The sequence below is a fragment of the Macrobrachium rosenbergii genome, chromosome 44 (assembly GCF_040412425.1).
Source record: "Macrobrachium rosenbergii isolate ZJJX-2024 chromosome 44, ASM4041242v1, whole genome shotgun sequence".
In the NCBI taxonomy this organism is placed as follows: Eukaryota; Metazoa; Arthropoda; class Malacostraca; order Decapoda; family Palaemonidae; genus Macrobrachium; species Macrobrachium rosenbergii.
The window spans coordinates 1134844-1160475 of NC_089784.1; the positions used below are offsets into that span (position 1 = coordinate 1134844).

A 25632-nucleotide genomic window follows, 5' to 3' on the forward strand; every position below is an offset into this window, starting at 1 on the left:
TTTTTTTTTTTTTTTTTTTTTTGTCAGAGGTAATAACTTCATAGGCGAAGAATACAATATTCTGCATGATTTTTCTTTTCAATATATGTTTTGCCCAAAACCCAAAACAACAGAAACGTCAAAGGAAAATAGACATCTGAATACACCATACATGCACGTCAAATGAAATTCAGATTTCGAAAGCCTGACGAGAAACTAGTTTTAAAGCTTTTTATGACCAGACTAACTTTAGGATCGTTTTATGTAAGTCATAAAATTAAAAGTTATCTAAACCGCTAAAACAAGCTCCATCAGTGTAAGTAAACAACAAGTAAGTAACTCAGGTATGGCATACCCTTAGCTTTGAAGTCATTACTTTGTAGTAACAAAAAAGACTCTAGAAACAGATATTTGAAGTAACTGATGGAAACAGGACGATTTACCAAAAAAATAAAAAAAATAAAAAAATCTGCCTTAGCTCCATATCACCTAAGAGACCGTCTGTAATGAAAAAGGCTTTTTGGGAAAGGGCAAGATGGCGGACCAGAGGCGTCACTTTTGATAGTTAACGAAACGCCTGCGAATGGTCGTGCTGGTAGGTCGGGGTTTAGCTTGCGTAACAAAGCCTCTGATGACTGCTTTACTGTATATTAATTCTCCTCTCTGATTCTTTTCCGGTATCTGCATATTATATATAGATCTGTATTTTTAGATACTTTCTTTACTCATAAGTAACGTTCCTGCTACCTACAGTATTTCATTTTCCCCGTGTGGCTGCTGTAACTTATATTTCGCATCTTATATTTCGCATCTTTCTCATTTATGGTTTTCCGGACATACGAAAAGAACAGAAATTCATTCTAGACTTGATTATTCTCTTATATTACTTTGTATTGAATTTCTTACTCCATTTGCTTGCATAAATTTAAACTTTCACTGCTTTTTTTGTTTTCTCTTCTGTATTTTAGTGGGCAATTCCAATAATTTCCTATGATGTTTAGGATCTCCATCTCTTTAAATTTCATTTTTTTCTATCAAGTAACTTAGTATGGTTTCCCACAAATACATTTCTTTTACTGACACATCTAACATTATTTTTCCTCTGAATGTTTTTGCCATTTGAGACTGCATTTAGCCACTCTTTTTTTGGGGATGCTTCTATCTTTTCCGCCCAAATTCTCAATGTTACAGTAACCGTAAATGTCGTAGCTCCAAATATCTTTCCACAAAGGCAGTTTCAAGGTATTTGTAATTATCCAATAACCTCTTCTGTAAAAATTATATGATGTCGTTGAAAGTCCGCGCTCTGCCGACATTCTCAAATAGAGCAAAGAAGAAGAACGCCACGATTGTTTTGGTTTGGATGTCGCGAAGCGGTCCGTTAGTTCGTGTTAAATAAGCCAGACGAAAATGTCAGGTCTTGCCTCGCCCAGATCCCCAGCAGGTTCTGGGGACTTTGAATACGACGAGGAAAATGATGCGGACTTTGAGGATTCCAGGGATGACGACAGGGAAACTGATGAAGGTGAGAAAGCCCAGGTTGATCAGTCTTCTCTGAAGAGAAGAGATTTTTGGTAATATAGACGAAGATTAATGTACGTAGGTTTGTTCCTGCGAGATTACAAATCGCTTTGCACGCAGTAGGCTAGGAGGGGCGCGTCGTCGATAAGAACTGGATCGGTTACTTGAGGTAACAGACCCCAGACGTTCTTGGGCCACTGTGGTACAGAGTCTCGAGGTGTCTCTGCTGCTATGAAACTCTTGAAGGGTAGTTTGCAGAACGATGGGATTACCTCTGAATGGAAGCTTACACCCAGGTCCATTACCTCCAGTATTTATTGTTACCGGGGGCCGGGTTCAGGAGGGGCAAACCCCACCATTCAAGTCAGAGCATGGCGCTCTAGGTAAGGTTAGGAAGGTAAGGTCTGGCTAGGTCAGGACATGGAATTCTAGGAAAGGTTAGGCTGCTTTTCGTCTCTGGAACCTGTTCCTGTCGTTCTACACTCGCCTCCTCTTGACTGACTGCTTGGTTGGTGAAATTTTAGTTTAAACCATTAGGCTGTTGCATCTTGGACGTGGAAATATCATTTTCCAGTATTATTGTGTGCTGTGAACATTTCTGATCTTTGTTTCACTTGCAAATAACCCAGCCAACCTCACCCAACCTAACCTATCCTAGGGTACCTGGTCCCTACCTTAGTGCATGATATTAGATTGAAAACATTCCATAAACTTACGTTAATTTGATTGAGAACTATCAGTGGGATTAAGGTACTTGTGTTTCACTCATTTTGTGTTTTTCCCTACCCAAAAACCCTGCTTTCCCACTGTGGTCCCCAGAATTGTATGGCATAAGGATGAGGACTAATACCTCTAAAAGTACTCGTTTACGAAAGACACAAGTTTTAGAAATATTCATAACACACATTTAAACATAGTAAAATTATATTATTTGGGATGAATCTTACGTGTTGTTAAAGTTAGCTTATATCTTCGCGCCAATAGGCGAGGCAGCATTCATACAAAAGATTGAAAGGCTGCCCAGATGACTGTCTAGTACACCTGTTCTCTACCAGGTGTGTTTCGAATGTTTTAGCTCCTGTCAGAATTCTCTTGTTAGTATTTCATGGCTGTTTGCTGCTATCACGGTACTGTACATTTATTTTTCTTAGCATGCCTCCACTGGAATCAAGGCTAAGAACTTTGGGTTCTGTATGAATGATTACTGTACTGTGTTAGCAGGATGTCGATTTTTTAGGAGATACACTGTTTACACTGGCTGCAGTGGTATAAAGTGTGATCTTGAAAATAGTTGGTTCAGGAAAAGCATACAGTACTCCCCCACTTTTTTACGGAGATAGGTTCCAGAACCCACCACGTAAATACAGAATCTGTGGAAATGCAAAATCACCTCTAAAAACCCTTATAGCTGATTATAACTGCCAAATAACCTTTACCCCTAAAAGTAAAACACTTATAACTGTCTATTTTAAAAATTAACTGCGTAATTTAGTAGTTAAAGCAAAAATATACCTTATATTATCGTACTAAAACAATTTCATATTAATTCAAACAAAAATACACCCCAAACCATCATCCCAAAACATCCTAAGTCATCTTAGGTTAGTACCCTTTTACAACTGTTACTCTTATGTATATATGCCACCTAAAATGCTTATAACAATGATTTACTAATTTTAAAATATTAATATTAATGTAAACAGCAAAATATCTATAAAATGTCCCTCAGAAAGGACACTGCCGCATAAACAGGTTGACCCGGACCTGGTTTGTCTTCATGTCAAGACCAAAGCTCTACCAAGAGTTTTCTCTATCCCCGCTTTAGAGACTCTGCCTCCTGAGAAAGATGATCTTCTTTGATGTCCTGTTAGTAGGGCTCTTAAGAATTTATACTTCCCATCTTAACCATTAAGGAAGCAGTGTAGGAACCTGTTATGCACCATCAAGAATCCCTGAGTTCCTAGGTCTTAGATGCCATGGCTTTCTTTATTAATCCTATGTAATCGTGCAGATCGCATTCATCTCCTTTTACCTTGGGACATTACCCATAGGTCCTTGGACACCTTTTCAGTGAGTCCTGTGGTGGATGCTCAACAAGTCATGTAGTTCACCCAGCTCTTGAGGGACAGGTTGCATCCCACCTAAGGTGTGCGACTACAAGGGGAAGGTGTGTGTGGGACTGGCCTCCTCCCTTTCTCCTGTCTTCCTTCCTCTTCCAATGGGCAGAGAGGAACAGTGAATGAGCCGTCACGTGCTGGACGGGCGTGCATGCAGGTGATCTAGATGATGAGTATCCTATCTATAATCTAGCGCCATTTGGATTAGTAGGTGCAAATCCTTCCTTCTCTAGCAAAGGGAGAGAGGGACTCATTATGAACAAACCAGATGGTTATTCTTAACTTTATAGTCTCTGACACTGTGGGTTCATCCAAACCTTTTCGAATCAAGGATATTACATTCCATTAATTCAAAATGCCCAGAAGTCTGACAGTTGAACATCTCTCTTGTTGAGTAGATCAGAGGTATGGTCTCCTTCCTTTACTAGTTCATGACCATGAAGAGAGTACCCAGGTGAGCCGAACTACCAGTCAGTTCAGAGATTTATTCGAAATCATCCGTCCAAGAGTAAAGACCGAGGGTTTGTATTTGTGTAGGAACAAATGGCCAATATTTAATTTGTATTTTTCATAACATACAAACCTGCAGTCTTTACATAAAGTGCCCACCTCTTACTACCCCTCATTCCCTTACCTGGGCCAAAAGGTAAACTGCGTAGAATTGAATGTGCACTGACTTGGCAGGGCGGTGGTTCTGCCCTTTCCATGGGGAGCTATTACCATAACCACCGTGCAAAAGTTTATCTGCCAGTTTTCTAGCTTGCTGAAAGATAATCCCATACACAAAGACCTCAGGTTTGTATGTTAGGAAACTTACAGATTGCATAAAAAATTTGTCATTTTTCTTATATGGGTCATGATACTGTTGTGGAAGATTCTAGGAAGGCGTTGATTTATGTTCTAAAAATTAATTCTGCTTTCCAGGAAGCTGTGGTATTCAATGAATGTGTTGTCTTCATTAATGACGATAAAGTAGTACGAATCGAAACTAAAGATGATTTTACTTTGACTAAGGTTTTATTTTGAGAACATCACTCATCAGGTTGTAGGAAGCTTTTGTGACAGTTGAAGATGATTTTTTCCTTAGTGGATCAACCAAAATCGATTTTATATAGTTCTGCTTTCTTCATGGTACAGGGTAATTACTGTAATATATTTTCTGTTCTCTCCTCAGATAGTGACCTCGGCAGTGAAGGTGAAACACAAGGCAAAGAAGAATATACTGGCATTAAAGAGCAGTAAGTTTTAAATATAAATGGTTGACATTGTGCTGTAGGAAGGCACCAGTCCCTTCTTTATTCGTGATGAGACACAGGTAATTCCGCATGAAATGGTGTTTTCCATTTTGGATGTATCCTACATCAAAAGCAGATACAGTTTAGACTGTAAGTGTGATTAAGAGGATATCCTCATTTTTATAGGATTGAGCTGTATAGGAATTGTGTTCACAAACTGTCCAAACACTTAAAGTTGTGCATTAGTGGTTCCAGCGGTGTTTGTCCAGCCACGCTTTTTCTGTCCGCCCTCAGGTTTTAAAAACTACTGAGGCTAGAGGGCTGCAAATTGGATGCTGGTCATCCATCCTCCAGTCATCAAACATACCAAATTGCAGCCCTCTAGCCTCGATAGTTTTTATTTTATTTAAGGTTAAATTTAGCCATGATCGTGCATCTGGCACTGCTGTAGGTGCCAACAACACAGGTCACCACCAGGCCATGGCTGAAAGTTTCATGGGCTGCAGCTGAGAGTTTCATGGGCCTTGCCTGAGAGTTTCATACAGCATTATACGCTGCACAGAAAACTTTATTGCACCGAAGAAACTTCGGCGCATTTTTTACTTGTTTTCTTTTGGGTATGGTAAGTAGGAATAGGAAACCTGTGTACAGTATTTTCTATTTTTTGAGTTCATGTTGTAGATTTTGGTAGAAGAGTAATGAAACAGTTTTTTTTTTTTTTAGCTATTCTGGCAAGGTTCTAAAGGATTGTCCATATGTGTTGCTAACCTCCTGATTGCTGAACATTTTCTTTTGCCAGCTGACATCTTGAATGAGAGTTCCTGCCTAGAACTATTGTCCAGCAAAGCAAATGTAAAACTATGCCATGTAGAGGACACTAAAATATTAGAGTTGTTTTGAAAAATGGGCCTAGAATCTTGAAGGTGAGTCCTTAAAATAACTGTTTATTATACACACTGCTCTCAGGCAAGTAAGATGGTGTAAGAGAGATCAAAGTAGTCAGGGATTTGGGGGTGGGGGATAGTTTGATTAGGCCGATGTGAATAAAATACCTCTAAATCAGATGTATTCTTTAGATATAGAAAAAAAATGTATGTATTCATCAGACACCAATAGAAAAAAAATAAAACCAAGCCTAATTAAATCTCCCCTCTATCAAAGATAGGCCTATTCATTAGACACCAATCAAAGATGTAAAACATATTAGAAATCTCTCCTTCTCAATCAAAAATATTTATCTGTCACCAGTCAAAGGGAAAGACGCATCAATGAAAACGTTTCCATCTCCACCAAATGAAGAAACGAATGTAAACATTATACACTGGACCCCCGCCTATTCGTGGTTCTGGATTTGCAGCTTCACGTATTGATAGATTTTTCTGTGGAACGTATATACATGTTATTCGAGGAAAATTCACCTATTCTCAGTATTTTTCATAGAGAAATATTCACTAATTACTGTATTTTTGTGACTAAATGCACTTTTTGTGATAAAACTATTAAAATACTCAGGTATAAGCATTTTCAGAAGAGTTTTTTGTGTTTGAACTATCAAAATAGGCAATTTTAAGCATTTTCAGAGGGGTGTCAAATATTCGCAGATTTTAGCTATTCATGGGGGGTTGTGGTGCGCATCCCCTGCAAATACCAGGTGTCAACTGTATTGAAAATACCCTTCCTTCCTTCCATCCTTCTTGTCAAAGGTAGCCTATTCATACAATAATCCAAAGAGGTACAAAAGTTGACATTATTCAAAATACAGTATCCTTCCTCCCTGCATTCCCTTGTCATCTCGACTACTGTCACCATCACTCATTAAGCGTAGATGCCGTATGCCTATGATTCAACAATTCCGCAACGACCAGGCGGCATGACAGAGTATCTGAGAATTCAGCAATCACAAATAAATGTTGCCAGGCAACATTGGCAATAGTTTCTGGATATGTAAAGCCATACAGTACTGCTGTAGGCTAATCATTAAAATTAGGTTACGTGAAGTCTGTTGACCAGTGATTTACTAGTTGAAGGGACTATAATGGTACATGGTTAAATAACTTGCAAGAAAAAATCACAATTAAAAGGCAAGCAATCTGCTTGTGTGATTCGCTTCATCTTCCCTTCCCCCACATACCACCCCTGAGTACTTCGACATCCCGTACTCCATCTTATTCACCTGAGAGCAGTGTCAATGATAAACGGTTATTTTAAAAGTCCACCCCACCGACAAACGAAGCCTTAAAATGCACATTTTTATACAGTAGAGCATTTTCTGCCTAGATTTACTCTTTCTTTCATTTCCCAAAATATTTGCATAAACTCATGTTACACCATGTATAATCCTAAATATGATTAATTGGTTGTCAGGACATATTTTCTTGGATCAGGTAAATGTTTAGTGGTGATCTAGGAAATAACCAGGGAAATATGACCTTGAACTTTCAAAAATGTATATGTTGTACAGTTTTTTTACTACATAAAACATGTACTACAGTATATGCCTTCTTTTTCAGAATGTACCAAGACAAATTAGCGCAGCTGAAGAAGCAGCTGCAACAACTCCGTGATAACAGCCATCCTGAATATAATAAAAAAATGAAAAAAATAGATGCAGCATATAAAGAAAGGTAATTTAACCGTACTATCCAGTGTATTTGATGATGTCGGTGGCCTTTTGATTTTGCTTTAATCTCTCACATACGATATTATTTTTCTCTCAAATTGGGTGCATCACATAAACATCGCACTTTATTAGTCAAGGTTTATTATCTTTGTAGAGTCACATATAATTTTTTATACAGATAATCAATATTTCCAAATACAAACCCACCACTTTACAATATCGTGTTTGTGCATCAGGACAATCCCCAGACACTCCACAGGTGAAGAGTCTCCCTTCCCACTTGTCTGAGTATGCATCCCAGTTCCAGAGTGGCCCTAATGGAAGTTTGTCATTCATGGAGTAGGGGTAGGAATGGGTATGTCTGTGAAAAAATGAATTTTGTATTAAAGTTATGTTTCATATAAGTAATTTACCAACAAGGCACTGAAAAAATCTTATCTAATGAGACAATAAGATGGGTCATAGGCATGCATGCATGAACAATATTAGCTATTCTATTTTTGTCTTTAAGGCATCTGAATGCATGTCTGGGAACACTTGGACCATAAGGACCCCATGTAATTAGTGGCTTTTTTATGAAAAAGTTTCAGATTTTTATAGATGCTAGACATAATAAGAGTGACCGAACATGCTACCAGGGTTACACTAGGACTCCTGCACTTTGGAACCAGAATGCACACTCGGGTAGAAAGGGAGGCTTCTCGTGTGGAGTGTCTTGAGATCACGCAATTAGGCTGTCAGAAAGTAATAGGTGTGTGGTGAAGCAAACTAATTTTACAGCAAACGAAGTGGATTGAAGTCATGATTAGGAAAGGTTTATAGCTAAAATGTATGACCTACAAAAGTAACTGCTGTACTAGTAGTTATGGCCCATGAAAGGGTGTTAATTGCAGCCTTCCTTGTGCAACACTGGTAAATAGCTGCATTCTACTTGTTACTTTCCATTATTTTCCTTTGATCTCTCCACATGTAGTTGCTGTCTTCTTCAACATTACATTGCTTCAATTAAAAAATCTTTGTTCAAAATCAAGTCCATCGGGCTAACTCTGGGCAAAATTCAAAATGTGACACAAGATAAAAACTGGTAAATGTTGAAAGTTCTAGGCCATGGTATTTTTCTTGCAGATTACGACTAAACGACTTATGGCGCGAAGTAGAGATAGAATGCGTGGAAAGGGACTATCAAGCTGAGAAAAAACTGGCATGCAGGGAATTTGAAGAGAAGAAGAAAGAACTGAAAGAGAATCTTTTGATTGAATTAGAAGACAAAAAGAAAATAATTGAACAGGAGAGATATACGCTTGAATTAACTGGAGATTCAATGGAGGTTTGTTACTGACTAGATATTTTGTATCTAACATATTAAAGTCTTCATACAGTATTTTGCATTAGTACAGTTATGTAACAACCCATTTGGTGTAACTGTAGGCAACTTACATCTTGAAAAGTTCTGTCTGTGCAAAAGATATCTTCAGTGGATGTGTCTTTGTGCTTCATTATAGTAACCTTTGTTGTGAATCATCATTAGTTATTTTTCCAACAGTACAAACCTGTTTCAACTCGCAAGCTTCGCAGAAGAGGGAATGAGCCAGCTCCCATTGTTGAGAAACGTAGAAAGCCAGTTGCAACGACCTTGCAGTTACTGCTAGATGAAAGAGAAGTGGATGAAGATTTAAAACTGATAAACAAAAGCAAATTGATGAGTATGAAGAAAAGTAAGCTGTTTAGTAGTTGTACTAATTAGTCACTTGGGGAACGTTGACTACGACCATCATTTTGTTTTGCATGATCTTGCTTGTTTCCTAACCACTGATTGTTGGAGAGAGAGAGAGAGAGAGAAAGTACTTTTACTTATTCTAATCCTTTTTCTTGTGCTGCAAATTTTTGAGCACCATCAAAGGGTGAATGTGGGCTTCTTTTAAAAGATCATCCTTTTATTTTAATGGTTCTTTAATATCGTAGTCATAAGTCGAGGTCTGCACTTCTCAGTAGCAGCTTTGTAAACTTCACCCTTTCCTTACTTAGAATTATATAACCTTTGCCATATTTGCACCCTTTGTCTTTAAAGATCTTCTTTTTATACTTGCAAGTTCTTCATATAATTTTGCTTTGCTTTCCCTATATAATTTATGGATTTTGCATTATCTTTGTAGTATATAATTTTTATTGTTTTTTTTGTAGTCTTTGATCCTGTAAGGCAGTGCCACTTATAATGTACCTATGTGACACTGTAGATATTTTGTTTAAAGGTTCTTTGCTTTCTACTTTTTACATCTCATCTATTCTCTTTGGTCTCTTCTTACTTGATGATTAGCTTTCCAAGTTCTAATTTTGCCTTGCTGTAATTTTTACCTTGTTTAAAAACATCCTTTGGGCAAACCCTCAGAAAATCTAGAAATGTGACTCAGTGGTCATGTCAAATTATAATATAATCATTATAATTAGTATTTTAGATGGTCTGTACCAAATTGCTAAGTGTAAAAAGTCAGAAAGGTTGATTTATTATGCAGTTTTGTTGGATTTCTTTAATTTTATTTAGTTTACTTTTGATATCCTTCAGAAGTCAGCAAGGCCTTATTAGTCTGTTGAAACATACCGGCTGCTGTCTATTTAGTAGGTAAATTTGTGAATTAGAGAATGATTGGAGATATAATTGCACTTCATGTGAGTTTCATGAATGCATAGTACAAGAGTGATGTAGTTGCCTTGCAGTTGCTGTCTGCATATAAAAATGATTCATCAGTATTTTATGAAGTCTTTACTATGTATTGCTCTGGACAAATCCTTTCAGTCAGCTACACCACTGGTTTGTATTGATGATATTGTACAAAAAGTTGTTTTTATCTAAGTAACTCACCCAGTACAGGCAGTCCCTGGCTATTAACGGGCTTGGTTATTGGTGATCCAGTTTTACAGCATTTGTCTACCAACAAAAATGTTGTCTGGTTGCTTTTATTTTGGTGCTACGGCCAGGGCAAGGGCGAGCACCTATCATGCTTTGCTAGCCGTCGGAGTACTTCCTTCACTGCAAAGTTCCCAGTAAGTAGGAGGCGACCCATGGCTATACCGCCATGCCACTACAGGTTAAGGTGAGCACCTACCTGAGGCAGTATCCAGAAGCTCTCTTAGCTGATAGGTAACGACAAGCATTGGTTTTCAGTGCCAGCAGTTTTTTTCTGTTTTCAAATTCATTACATACTTATTATTTTCGGAGTAGAATATGTCCATGTATGCCACCTCTTATCATTGTGGGAATCAGCTGTGTAATTACTTTGTAAGTTACTTATATAAAAATGACATTATTATAATAAAATAAAGTTTTATATATACTTACCACGTAATTACGTGATCGGAGCCCACCCTCCTCCCCGCTGATGGACATAAGGCATGAACAGATTTGAAGTTATCTGCTAAAGTCGTTCCTAATATTCCTGCTAGTGGGCGAAACTGGTCACCTACACAGACACGCGAAGTGTTACCCGTGAAATTTTGAATTCAAGCTGCCGTGTAAAGTGAACTAATAGCTATGTAATTACTTGGTAAGTATATATAAAACTATTTTATTATAAAAATGTCATTTTTATATATATTTACCCAGTAATTACAGATGGAGCCTGCCCACCTCCCATCATGTGGACCTTTGGGGCACCAACAAATTGAGCTTTTGGCTGAGTTGTTCCTCTCTCTTACCCCGAAAAAAGTGGGTGGGGTTAGTCACCTACATAAACAAGAGTAGTGCTACTGCGAATTTTCAAAACTTAAGCTGCCGTCAAGTAGAAATCCTTAGCAAAGTAATTGGTTAATGAGATTGCTGAGTCACGTTTCTAGAAACTCGTAGAACATAAATAAAAGATGAAGACTAGAGAACCAGAAAGTTAAAGAAATTTGACAGCCGAGTAGGAAAAGACCTAAGGTAATGGATGAAAATTGTAAAAGGCAGAAAGCAGTCCAGACTGCACACTGCAAAGACCTGTAGCACCATCTACAGTGTGCCTTGTAAGGGACATTGTGAGTAGTATCCCTCTGTAGGAGGATAGAGAAACGTGAGAAGTTCAGTTAATTTTCCTTTTTATTGTTAAGATTATTTTAATGTTTCTGATTTTATGCATTTTTGACGAGAAATATGTTGGCTTTTATTTATTATATTATTGTAAATTTTACAATCCTAGTAAAAAGATCTTTGTTAGAGGTTTGTCTCTCTTGTTGGAGCAACTGTGATACCAAGAGAACAGAAAGTAAGATTCCTGATATCATCTGTGCCTTCATAATACTGTTTACTAAATTGGTATTTATATTACAGGTGCAGTGCCTGTCGCACAGCCTGAGCCAGTGGGCAACGAACCAAAAATTGAAAATGGAAAACTTTACTTTGATCGTAAATGGTGAGTATCTTGCTTTATAAGTCAGTTGTTTTGTTACTACGTTGAAAATACTAATGAATTGAAATATAATATACTTTATCAGGTATCACCAACCTTTCAAATTGTATGCATCTGATGCAAAGATTACTGAAACATTTTACAAAACTTTTTAGGTTATTGATAAATTAATTTATGGAGAGAATAATCAATTTCATACAAGTAACTTACCTAGTAATTACATAGTTAATGTATCTGCCTCCTGCGGCAATTTTTTAAATATCGTGGTAGCTATAGCGCTTCTTTATTGTTTTACCTAGGTGACAGCCCTGCCCAATATCAGGGAACACAGGAACAACTGGGCAGTCATTGCTCAATTTGTTTCTGCCGATCGTGGGTTAACATCGCGCCCTTTGCGGCAGCTTTGTTGGATTTTTCCAGTTGTTATTTCATATTTGAAGTACAACTGTTTGGTTCTGGTTAGCACTCAGGCTATAGTCAGTTTATTGTTCTAGTATTCGCTATTGCAGCGAGTTAGGCTGTAAGGCTAGGTTAACTAAAGTTTGCTATGATTCTCATACAATCTGTAATAAATGTAGGGCAAGATTGTAGTATGGATAAAACTTGTATTTAATGTTCAGCGTGGGGTAGTAATCAGTGGAAGGTTCTTCATTCTTCAAGTCTCATTTAGACAAGTTAGAGAGAGATAGAAAGAGGAAAGCAGCTTCTAGAGCCAAAAAATGCTCTCTTAGCGTAGAGGCTACACCTAGACCTAGTGTAGAGGTTAGCCCTATTACTCTCCCTTCGATTCCTATTCCTATTTTTTCTCCTAATACTGGCCCTCCTACTGAACATCCTTCTACTCCCATGCCTGGCTCCCTTCCTTCCGATCCTAATGCCATTGCCAGTCTCGAATCTAGATTTGGTAAGAAAATTAATGTAGTTGTAAGTACCGTTGCAGATTTGGGAGCTTCCAATAAAGTGATCATGGAAAAAGGGCCGAGTGATAGTGCATTGCAAGTGGAGGAGGTGGCTACTCGTCCCGTCGGTTCTTATAGAGTGAGGTCCCTGTCCTGCTCCCCCAAACCTGGGAGAAGACATACCAAAAGTCTAAGGGAGGCCGATGGGGTTTGCCCATGGATAGACGCCCCCTCGGCTGCATCTGTTGTACAGTTCCAGGTGTTGGTAGACAGCCATGGGAAAGGCTTGTCCAGGGATGTACATAACTTGTCCTCAAGTTCTTCCGACGATTGCAGTGTGGACAGGAAGCGCTGTAAACGTTACCCATACTCTTCCCAATCTCTTACGCGCCCTTCTGCAAGCCTTGGTCAAAGTCCTAGACCTTCTTGCAGTTACTTTGTGGACCCTTATGTTTCTGCTCCTGTCCATCAGCACCCACCTCTTGTCTCCTTTGGACAGTCCGGAGACCTCCTCACCTGTATGCTCGACTTTTGAACCTGGGCGCCCACACCTGGCTCCCAAGCTCCCAGCACCTGCTCATAAATGTTTGGTGTCTCCTTCAAAGTGTTCCGCACTACTTCCCAAGCGCCCGGCAAACAACCTCAGTTTAGTGGTGCCAGGAGAGGTAACTGAACCTGAAGATTTGTAAGATTGTTAGGCATTTGTGGGACTTGCCTCTTGTGAAGTAGTCAAGACGATAGATGCATCTTTGAAACAACCTGGACATACACACTTTCCTTGTATTTGTACTTATCAGGTAGGTTATAACTGAGCATCAAGGAATGTGAAAATGATTGAACGATCCTCTTTGGCTCAAGTGTAAGTGGTTCAGAGCTATTATCAGTGAAGCTTGAGTGTGGAAAATATTTCAGTTTCAAATCTTGTATTTCAGCTTGGCAAATGCTGTGAAGTAATCATCTTGTCACTAGTTGGAGCATGGGTGCATTAGAGCAACATAAGATCTTGGAGGTACTTAAATAGCTGTTTGTTGATAGCAGCAACAGTAGAGTAACTGCAATAACATTTAGCCTGTTTGTGTTAATTTTACCAATGCCTACTCAAGCAGCCACACTTCAGATTGCATGGCCTCCTTGAAATGGTAGAGCATCACACATGGAGGTTATCCAGCAAGGCCTCAAGAGGTAAAGAATCTTGTAGTATGTCAGCAACCACCCTCTACTTGATCTACCTTAATCCAGTTAACCCCATGGTTCTTGCAATTGCAGATCCTCTTTTATATTGACTTTAAAAACTTCAGCCTCCTCAAGCGAGGGTTATAAGTCTGCCCCCTCGCAGGTACTTGAGTTCCCTGTACTAGATATGGGTTCTTCATTAGTGCTAAAGAGACTTGTCTAGTATTTCGGAGAGGTTCTTCTAGGTTTTCCTAAACCCTATGATTGTGATCTCTCCCCCTGTCTTAAAGGGCCTTACTAAACCCCCACATAAGCCATGACATAGAGGCATCAGTGCTGGATCTCAAGTGACTTTATAGTCTTTAATTCAGGTTTCAAAATCATCCACTTTTTGAGAAAATCAAACACTAAAAAAATTAATAATAGTTTAGTTTTCATTTGCACTCAACTTTGTTGCCTAGACCCAACCTCAAGATAGTCAACATTTCACATGAATGATATATTGTCAGGTTATCAGGCTCTTGATTCCTGACTCATACCAGTCCTCTCCTGGATTATGTAGATATATGTAAACGTGCAAGGGATATTCAGCAGTTTGATTCTCTCGCCAAAATTAAATTCAGACATAAAATGATTCGTGTAATTAAAGAAACTAAGTTTTCTCATACAGATCCATCAAGCAAAGTTATAGTGAGTTTCTTCAGACCAGTGTTCTTGATTTTACACCCTCATTTCCAGCCTGCAGGAAAGGTGAGGAAAGTGATTCCTTGGTCCCCTTGAGAATATAATTTTGCTTCTATCTATTCATTAATAATTCATATGAATTTGACAAAAGACTGTAAATGCTGGGGTCATTTGAACTACAAATTTGTGTATGTTTATGTTGATATGTTTGTATGAAAAAACAAGTATGTCTTTAGAAACTCCATTTTTTCTATCTTCATAACGGGTATTAACTTATTTCATGTTACCCTTTGTTTAGTTCCTCCATTCCTAAGTGGAATTGCAACTGTAGTGCTGTATGGATACAGAACTGCAGAATTTCAGCCATTTTTTTGTAATAAATTTATTTTGCTAATGTCTTCATGTGTAAGTAAATGAAGAGACCATTGTATTCTTATGCATCATGGCTGACTAATCAGTTGAAAAAATTAGGTATAAACAATGAAAATACCCAAAATATGACATTCAATGGCAGAGTCTATTAGTTAAATTGTAAAGTTTTAGTGAATATTGGAAATCATTTGACCTGTACATTGCATTTAATTTAATGAAGTAAAATTCTATCATTTTACACTTCAATATTTTGCAACAGGTTTCACAAGGGGCAAGCTGTTATGGTTGAATGCAAGGATGGTACAAGATTTAATGCAATTCTTACAGTTGCTGGAGTTGATATGGTAAATATTTCTTATTTTTCATTCTAATTTGTGATTTTTCTGATGATATGTACAGAATATTACTTAGTATTTATTTGTTTCGTCACAAACCCATCACTCACATATTTGCCCAACTTTTATTGGTATTCATCGTAGGTACCTTTCCTGAATAGTAATTTGTAGATCATTTTTGGCAGGTTGACAATAGGGTGCATGGAAACTTTAGAACTTCAATCCTAGCTAGGCTTGGTAGTGACCCAGCAAGGATTGGTAGTCCTGAATTACCATAATTTTTAATTGTTTTTTGCCCATTATTTTATGTTTTTCACCCTTTCTGTTTGTGTGCTAAAAGATTAAGCATTAATGCTTAATTATTTGAAGTGATTACAGTGGCACCTCAACTTAACAGACAGTTAGGGGGTCTGCTCCCTAACCGTTTTATACGTTTGATTAACAGTTTCCTATTCTGTAGGATACGTAAAGAGCAATTACACTTCTTTTAACTATGGATCAGAGCATGTGCTCACACAGTGAAACAGTCTGTTAAAAAAAAATTTATGTAAGGGTTTGTTTTTGATTATCAATGATTGCCTGTTCTGAAATGCAGTACATTATATATATATTATATGCATGCAGTTACAGTTTATTTAACCAGACATCTCAGAATTTCTGAGCATGTAATTACCAGATAAACAGTGAGTGATACTTTCACTTTTTAAAAAATACCTTTTAAAGATAAATTTAACAATTGTAGCAGGTGAATTACATTATGTAACTAAATTGTGCACTGAAGATAAATTAACCCAAGAAAAAATAACCGCACACACACCTGCAAAACCAAAAACACAAGAGTGTACAAACATTTTATTTGTGGACTCAGTGACACATGCAATAAGTTAAGGTCCATTATTAACAGTTTTCAAGTACTGTAATTTTTGAGCGTGCTGTGTTATTGGTAGCTTGTGTTTCGGTGACAGCTGTGCTTTGCTATCTGACATTACCTCGCTGGATAGAAGTTACCTTTGCTAATATTGTGTGCATTTTCATTTGGTATAAGTAAAATGCTATTACATGTATCAATGTTGTTACTCTAGTATACTCTGGTCTGTTGGGAGAATTTTGATTGACCAGTGTTTGGGGATAAACATCACCCTTGTTGTCTTTACTTTTTTTGCTCTCAGCTGTACTGTGTTTTATATTAGGTTTTGTATTTGTATGTTGTATTTTTTACTCAGTTTGATTAAATGAATTTTTGTATATTTAGGTTGTTACATTAAGTCATTCCTTTCAGTATATCACCACCATATATTTTGTATTTATTACCATACACATCTTTAATTCGTTAATGTAATGTGGTCTTAACAAGACCACATTATATTAACAAGTCCATTAGCATTGTGTGCTTGTTAATCTTGGAAGGTAATGATTGGATACCAGTGTTTGGTAGCTACTTGGTAGACAGAAGAAACATAAAAGATACAAGTGACTGTTCACACTAGAGTGTGTTTAATGTAGTGGCAGGTAGTAATTATCTCATTGTTTAACATTTCTGTTCTGTCAAGAGTTCCTCAGGTTTTTCTTCAGCACTTTGGAGAAGTTGTCTAAATTTTCATTCATTTTGATTCATCCTGTTCAGTTTTTCATCATAGAGTGTAATTATATTTTATATAGTTTTGTCCTGAAATAGTGCAATCAGCAGTTAGTTATAGTTTTTGTCTTACTGGCTTCCTTTAGGGATTACTAGTTATTTTGGTATATTAGTGCTTTACTACTATTGAATTTTGCCATTTTTCTTTTTTTCTTTGGTTTTTTTGTTATAGATTTTGGTATATTAGTGCTTTGCTACTAAAGTTGGATGGTAGTTAACTTTTGGCATTAAGTTCACTCAGTCACTTCTGCTTTGTTGTGTGCTAAGTATTGGTGTTAAAAGGTATTTTTTATTTCTCTTGTTTTGGAAGTTTATAAAAAATTGTTAACTGGTTTTTGCCAGATATCAGTTACATCTTCAGTTGGGATTGTAATGTTTACATGACTTGCAGTGATTTAATTGCATATTAAGTATTTCCACTTTATTACATTGTTTGTATATTCGGGTTGCATGTATAGTGATTTACATTGCAGCTTTTGCAAATAGGCATTTTTATATATATATCTGTATCAGTTTGTTTTGTTTTGCTTGTCATAAGTAATCCTAATTGATCATGGCAGGGTCTTTCCTGTAGGGTCTGCCACATCATTACATCTGTACTGTATATGGATCCTCATCTGCGACACTTGCCAGGACTGGTTTTCTGACCAGTGGCCTTGCTACAAGAAGAGGGCTTGCTATGCAAGTTACATCAAGTCATTTTGAAAAGTTGTAACATTCCTGAACTTACAGCTTCCAGCTCAGAGGTTAGAGGCAATGAAATTAGGGCTACTCTGTCTACTACATAGCAGGTACCTCTTCTGCTTCGGAATCTTTAGTGTCATAGTTAAAGTTGGTTGGGATGAGATGTGAAACAAGCTCATTTAAAATGTAGGTTCTTTATTAGGTAAGGTTACAACAAGGACAATGCGGGTGAGCAACTGAACTCTGAGAGGGGAAGGGACATACTGCTAGGCATTGGATTTGAATGTGTTCGGGTGCCACTTATCAATATGCAATACAAGTGAGGTGAGAATACTTAACACAATGATATATGTTACATATAGATTAATAGTATCTACACACCTTCCTTCATGCTCATATTCCCATCTCGAGCAGGTTCTTCATGTGGAAAACCCAGAGATCAACGTGGGGCTGTCAGAGGACTCTTTTGTGTCTGTGAGGTATGGGGTCAGTACCAGGTGTTTGTGTTGGGTACAGGAAGCACCAGTCTACTCGTCCACTGGGGAGACATACTTCGTAGTCCCTTGACCTGCCGTGGCTCATGACAATCCCGACCTTGTCCCACCAGTGAGAACCACAGTGCTCGCAGTCCTGGGCTTTCTTGAGTCATTCCAAGAGGCCCATGGTCAAAGTCTTCACAGTCGATGTTGACAGAGGGTGCTGTCTTCAGTATACACAGCCTTCACAGTGGCCTTGGCATGGCCATTGGACTGCACTTAGTGCCGGGAAGTAACAAGATGATGTACTCCCCCTCCCCATGGCTCCATGGAACCCCTGAATTCACGGCTGGTGAACTGAGGTCCACCATCAGTTCTGAGATGAAGTGGGATGCAGACCTCCCTGAAATATTTGCAGAAGATCCTTATTGTTGCAGAGGCGGTAGTGTCACTATAGCATGGAGGCAACCACAAGTCAGCCAGAAAGCTGGTCGGTCACGACGTGGAATGACTTTCCTGCAGCGCTGAAGAGATCTGCTGACACAGACATGAAGTGTAATAGTGTGGTCATCATTTTGAAGAGGTTCATGCTGGAGGCTGTGGGTTGTAAAACCTGGCAAGGCTCACAAGCTTGGATAGTACTTGCAATGTCAGCGTTGATTCCTGGCCAGTAAACAGTCTGTTGTGCCTGTCGCTTATTGGCTTCTTGCAGCGGTGAAGGGCAGTAGGAGCTACTATCCTAGGATATGCCCTGATACAGGACCATGGCAATGGAAAACTCTGCTTAGTATAGTGTGGCTTTCGTTTCCTCACCGACACAGAGATGCGCTACACCACAATCAAGTCTGGAGATAACAGTTGTAACCTGGGCTATGTCCAAATGCAAACTGTAGGCCTCCAACATTTTACGCTGATGACAAACCATCACCCACTGGTGACCATTCTCAACCATTACACTCTTGGACAGTACTTGCGGTGTCAGGATTGATTCTTGGCCAGTAAACAGTCTGTTTTGCCCGTCGCTTTGTGGTTTCTATTCGTCTGTGACTGTCATGGAGTCATGTAAAGTGCTGCGGCGAAGGGCGGCAGGAACTACAACCCGTGCTCAATAAAGTAAGAGTTCAGTGTTGACTGAGAGGCTGTCCTGTAGTTTTCAGAATGGGAGTAACGAATTATGTAAATTGTAGCGTTTGGTAGGAAATCCCAAGAGCACGAAGTCTCAAAAGACGGAGGACCCATTGTACATCAGTCTTCAAGACTGCGCTCTCAGGATTTCCTACCTATCATTACAACTTAGATAATTCGTTGCTCCCATTCTGGAAACTACAGGACAGCCTCTCAGCCAACACTGAACTCGTACTTTATTGAGCATGGGTTGTAGTCCCTGCCTCCTTCGCCGCAGCACTTTATCACGACTCCATGACAGTCACAGAGGAGTAGAAACCACAAAGCGATAGGCAAAACCGGCTGTTTACTGGCCAGGAATCAACTCTGACATCGCAAGTACTGTCCAAGAGTGTAATGGTTGAGAATGGTCACCAATGGGTGATGGTCTGTCATCAGCGTAAAATGTTGGAGGCCTACAGTTTGCATTTGGACATAGACCAGGTTTATGGCTATTATCTCCGACTCAGTTGTGGTGCAGCACATCTCTGTGTCAGCAAGGAAACGAGAGCCGCACTATACTAAGCAGAGTCTTCCAGTGCCATGATCCTGTATTAGGGCATATCCTAGTCCGTTGAGGCTCGTAAGGGGTTTGAGAGGCTGAGCTGCATTAACTATATCGGGTGTAAAGTTGGCCAATTTGTTCACTAACTCCATGAACAAAGATCAGTCAAGTTTGTTGGTGTAGGGAAGTCCTTGATTGCTGCTACTTTGTCGGGGTCTGCTAAAATGCTATCTTCGGAAATCTGCAGAAGGTAACGCTGGAGGTAGTGACCACAAACTTGTCCTTGTTATGTGTGATGCCAAACTTGCAGCACCTTGTCAACATCTCATGGATTTGGCGTAGATGGCTGGGGAAATGCTCATCAAACAGCAGGATGTCATCAACTGCCTTGATGCAATTCTTGATCCCTTGTAGAGCCTTGTCTCCTCAAAGGCAGTTGGCATCTCTTGTGGCCACAAATCCCATTGGACCTCTGCAATGCTGGAATCTGACATAGGGTGTTATGAAAGTAGTTAACTTTTGATCCTCCTCTGCAAGTTGCATTTGCCAGTACTCTTGCAGGGCATCTGCAGTGGTGAAGAACTTGGCCTTCGGATCAATGCTGCAGAAGCTAGACAACAGTGAGGGTGACGGGTGGGCTGTGCTTTTTACTTGGCTGTTGAGGTTCTTGAGGTCAACGGTGATTCGAACGTCTTTGTCTTTAGGTACTACAATGAGTGGGTGACACCAGTCTGAGGGTTCATCACCAGTGGGCTTAATGATACCCTGATCTACCATTAACTTCAGCTCTGCCTTGACTTGTTCCCAGAAGGCATAGGGTATCTGGCGAGGTGTGCTGGTGGCAAAAGGTACGGCATCTTCCTTAAAATGGATTCACATTGGGGTCCTTCCATCGGCTTGAGTGGGGCTTTCGTCAATTCTTCCTTGGAGGTCAGCATATCCTTGAAGTCTCGTAGAAAACAATCTCTGGCTAACAGGCGACGTGGCAACATTAAGAGGCTCTGAACACCTATCGACATGGGTAACATCCAGAATAGGTCTGGGAAACTCTGGTGGAATAATGGCTAACTCTTTGCAGTGGCTATATGACAGCAGTGGTGTTTAGAAACCTTCATGGACTTGGATCCTTGCTGAACAGGATCTCTCAGCTAAGGTGAGAGTGGCTGTGAAGGATCCAAAGGCAGGTGTCATCGTAGAGCTGTCTGCAGTGAACACTGGGGTAACCTATGGGGGTTTTAGTGCGCTCCTAGGAATGCGCAGAAGATTAAGATGCTGAAGGCCCATAACAGAGATGTCAGCACCTGTGTCTGGTAACATCTGAAACCTGGATGTGATGTCACTATACAAGAGGGAAACAGAGATTTGCTGCAGTATCTTGATAGAAGAGGGTCTTCCCAGCCAGCGACAGCTGGGGTTCTTGCCTGGAGAGGGTGGTGTAGGTTTGGCACTGGAAGTGGCACCATGTTTGGCATCCCTTTTCTTCTGGCACTTTTCGTAATGTCCCTGTCAGTTGCAGTGCAGGCTCTGGACCTGTCTGGCAGGGCACTTCTGTGCCTTGGCCCAATGCCCCTTGTGGGCACAGTTGCTGTAGGTGCTGTCTGCTGCTGGACACTTCTCTGTGGATCCATGTGTGCGGTTGCATGACTGGCATGAAACACTGATGGTGTGGTAGGGGTGGCACCCTTTCCATGTTTCTTCTGCTTCCTGTAGTTTGAGAGGGCAAAGCCCAAATTGCAGAAGTGGCCTTCCTGGTGGCCTCATAGGTGAGACACGTGTTGATAATATCCTGTAGAGAGGCGTTGGTGTTGAGGGCTATGAGTTTCTCAGTCAGTTCTTCATCTCTGACTCCCATGAAGATGATCATCTTCATCTGTGTTTGCTCATAAACTGAAGATCTACCTGGACAGACATCTACTTGCTTTGCACTGTTCTTGAGTCTTATGTAATGTTCTTGAGTCTTATGTAAAAGTCTGAAAAAGACTCTCCCTATAACTGTTTGCAGGTGAGCAGCTCCCTATGATGTGGATTCTTGTTGCGAAGGCTCCTGATGTGTTCCTGAAGGGCATCCAAGACTTCTTTGACACTTGATCCGGTGTCTGGAGGATCCTTTGTGTCTCCAAGGCAAGATACATCTTCATCTGGTTTAATTGTTTCTCCTGGGTAACTTGGGCAGATCCACCATGACTGAATAATCATCCCATTGATGTCACCATTCCCAAAAAATCTGAAGAGTTGCATCTGGGCAAAGGGTGGGTGGGTTTTGGGCAATTGCTTTCGATGGAGGGGGTACTGTTGTGGTCGCTGCATCCTCTGGTGGTGAGGTAGGAGCTGCAGGTGTAGACGGCAGCGGCCTGGGGCTTCCTGTGGTTGCTTCCTGTACAAGGGGGCTAGCATTTGCAGAAAGGCACTGTAGTGGTCTGCTTCCTGTTGCCTGCAAATTTCATCCTCCTCTCTGTCTCTCTCTTTCTTTGTCATTAGTCCCTTAATTCTTCATGTTTTTTTCGTCTCTCCTCTTCTTTTTCTCTCCTGCTTTCCTCCTCTTGTCTGATCCTGGCATGATCCTCAATCCGTGATTTCTTCAGGTAATGGACAAGCGAAAGGAAATCAGTTGATTGGGTTATCATCGTCTTGGGATGGAGAGCGTGTTGGGACTGGACGGTAGACAGGACCTTGTGAACGCTGGGCAAGTGGGGTGTCATCCCATTCGTCTTGAGAACCTGGAAAATCCATTGTGAATAATGTTCTGTTTACCCACACATAGGCTTAAAACAAAAGAACTTAACAGAAATGTACAGTATCAGTATTTCAAGTGCAGTGCGTGAAAAATTGGTACTAGTTGGCTTGTTAGCACCACCTTACACAACACACATAATACACTGTACATACCGGCAAATATATAGTCTGTTGCGGAGAGGAGAAGCAGGTAACTGTTGGTTTATGGTCCTCTGTCTGTTTTCTTCCAGTTCACTGTAAGTCTCCTGTATCTTTGCGTGCTTCTTGTAACTTCTTCCTGTAATACCTAACTGCGCCATGTTGGTTTGGACGAGACTCGAAACAAGCTCATCTGAAATGTAGGTTCTTTATTAGGTAAGGTAACAGTGCAACAAGGACAATGCGTATGAGCAACCAAACTCGGAGAGGAGAAGCGGCTTACTACTGGGCATTGGATTTGAATGTGTTCGGTTGCCACTTATCAACATACATGTGAGGCAAGAATACAGTTGCCACTTATCAAATGTTATATACATGGGAGGGAAGAATACGTTACACAACGACAGAAACGTGTTACATATAGATTATAGTATCTGCAGTCAGCCAAAGGATCTTCGGCTTCCACAGTTAAGGTTGATAGCACTAATCTTCCAGCAAGGTGCCATTTCTCGGTATTCAACCTGCCGACTCACCTAGACACTCCATTGCACTGCCCACTCTGCTCAGTGACTGGACTTCTGCTTGACCTGTTTGTTCCTTGCTTGCTCTCCTGCCACCAATTCCTGCTTACCAGGTATTTGCACTTTCAGTGCTTGAGGTACCAATGACTGACTGGTCCTCATACAGTTGCAGGAGAATACCTTTTAAGTTGTTACCCAGGATCACTTTCTGCAGTACCTGCTATCTTACTGGTTACTCCTGCCATTACCACTGTTTTGACTGGGCCTTCTTCCTATGCTGTGCTTACTATGTGGGCTAGCTAGGAAATGTCCTTTAATACTGGAACTTCTGCACATTCTGCTCCCACTCAATTGTCTACTGCTCTTGCTGCTATTACTAGCCAGTTGGCCAGTTATCTTGTTGTCTGATGCTGCCAATGTTGCTAGATTTTAAGTGTGGAGCATTTGCAAGGCTGAAACACAGGACTGTAAACATGAATGTCATCCCCTCCCTAACAAAGCAGAGGTACTACCTCTATGCCAGGTGAATAGGGTAGTGGAAATATACATCCTTGAGCTCCAGTGATGCTAAAAAGTATCCCTTCCTGATGGACCACTGCACCTATCCCATTGTCTCCATCTTGAGCTCCCTTGCCAAATATTGTTTTATCCCTTAATCAGATTATATTCACATTTCTTATCTTCTTTTGATTTCTGTGGTATGTTGTCAAATTTACTTCAGTTACATTTCTTCCAGGGGTTGATAGACCTTTACTTACATAAAAATATTTTTAGATTATGGTGCGGAAGGTGCCTGATAATATAAGACTCAAGATCACCTTGGCTCAGCTAGCTCACGGAAAATACCTCGTTCGCCGACGAAGTTCATCGTGACCCAAAAACAACAGAATTTTCTTATCCTGGAAAGGCACAGAATATTGTGTATAGGTATGATGAGTGGTTGATGGAGTTTCACAGGTACTGTCTGCAAAAGCAAAGACATGAAATTAGTAACATCCTGAATATTCAAAAGTGATTTTGTAAGCTAAATGTATCTATAGTGAATATGATGAAGAATTTTTTAGCCAGATGTTTTTACAGTTTTGTAGACTCTGGTCTAACGAGAAGTAATTTGTGAGAAGTATTTTCAGAAATGAAATAATGGTTCCGTAATGCAGTGATGGTGAATATTTAATAACGTTTTATTGAAATTAGACGTCTACATTGCAGCTTGACTATTAACGAGAGAGGCTTAGTGAAAGTTTAGGTAAAGATTGAAAATGTGAAGTGCTTATGTTATGGATATTGTAGGGATTGAAAAGTGCATATGGAGTATGTAATGTCCAGTATTAAAAATGGTTCTGGTGCAGAGTGTGAACTCAAGATTTTATGTAAATGAGAGTAAAGTTCTGAAAATGTCATGAAGGAAGCTTGTATAAAGAGTAAAGAAACTTCAGCCACATTTTCAGACAACATCCAGAATTATATTGTAATGCCATGTGTCATGTTGTAAAAGATTATATTTTGTTATTGTAGTTTTAGACCATCTGATGGTTTTAACATTGTATTTAAGTACTCCATGTTTTTGTATTAAGTACTCTACATGTATTTTGTTTTCAGTATAATTGACCAAGCAAGTTTATTAAAAAAAAAAACAGTAATTCTGCTGAAAAACCTCTCTTGAGGTAGAGAAATCTGTAAATGCAGCAGCTAGTGCATTTTAGCTTTGAGACAAGACAAAAAGTGACCTCCCATCTTATAGATATTATTTATAAGTTTACCTAGTAAAAGTATCACTATCTTCAAGATGCATGGCTCCAAAAGATTTTTTAAACCAGTTTGTTGTCTTAACTTTTTACTCATCTCAAAAGATACATGAAAAGATTTTTAAAATCGTGTGTTCTTATTTTATTTTTAATTTAGGTAAAAAATTTTATTATCTTTCTGAATTAATTATAGTTTTACATCAGCACTTGTTTGTACCTTAAAAAGTTAACTTTTCTGTATTAATTAATCAACTTTGGTTTTAAGTCGTACAAAGTACGACTTGGATATCTCTACTGTGTTTGAGCTACTTTCTTACCAAAATACAGTGTTAAACTACTACCAATTAACCTGGCCGTTTTCCTTTTCTATCATGTCATCAGCAACTTTTGTGTAAATGGTAAGGTGATTTTTCTCCTCGAAAATTACACCCTTGAAATAGGTGTTTATAATCAGACCCCAATCTAGCACTAGTTTAATAAGTTGAGAAAAATGCATCTGAAGTTTTTCAGACTTTGAACAGAATAACTTCATTATTCTTTTTGCTAGGAAGTTAATTTTCTTAAATACAAGCTTATCAAAAGACACTTATGTAATACTATATGTATAAATAATGTTGACATAGAAAAAAAATAATGGAAGCTAAAAGATATTTTGAAGAAAGCATCAAATGTATGCAAACTTTAAGCAGTTATCTTTATCAAATGAAAACTTGCTA

At 39.3% G+C, this 25632-nt stretch overlaps 1 protein-coding gene and 1 long non-coding RNA gene across 3 annotated transcripts in view; one reads left to right on the plus strand and one right to left on the minus strand.

Annotated features, from left to right (window-relative positions):
- Nucleotides 1-25264, plus strand: LOC136829253 (sin3 histone deacetylase corepressor complex component SDS3). Of its 2 annotated transcripts, none has more exons than XM_067087596.1 (8): nucleotides 1-1504; nucleotides 4792-4855; nucleotides 7363-7476; nucleotides 8598-8799; nucleotides 9016-9187; nucleotides 11773-11854; nucleotides 15239-15323; nucleotides 23946-25264. In XM_067087596.1, exons 1-8 carry the CDS (start codon nucleotides 1390-1392, stop codon nucleotides 24042-24044), a joined length of 933 nt encoding a protein of 310 aa, XP_066943697.1. In that variant the 5' UTR covers nucleotides 1-1389; the 3' UTR covers nucleotides 24045-25264. The 2 variants fall into 2 exon arrangements, with proteins under 2 accessions (XP_066943697.1, XP_066943698.1); XM_067087597.1 differs by having other exon boundaries at nucleotides 1305-1504; nucleotides 9016-9175.
- The window catches only part of LOC136829254 (uncharacterized), a 13141-nt gene continuing 9445 nt past the window's right edge, over nucleotides 21937-25632 (minus strand). The window contains exons 3-5 of the long non-coding RNA XR_010850336.1: nucleotides 23184-24135; nucleotides 22666-22843; nucleotides 21937-22496 (exon numbers count right to left, since the gene is read on the minus strand). This is a non-coding gene — a long non-coding RNA (uncharacterized lncRNA). The remainder of the gene's footprint in view (nucleotides 22497-22665; nucleotides 22844-23183; nucleotides 24136-25632) is intronic.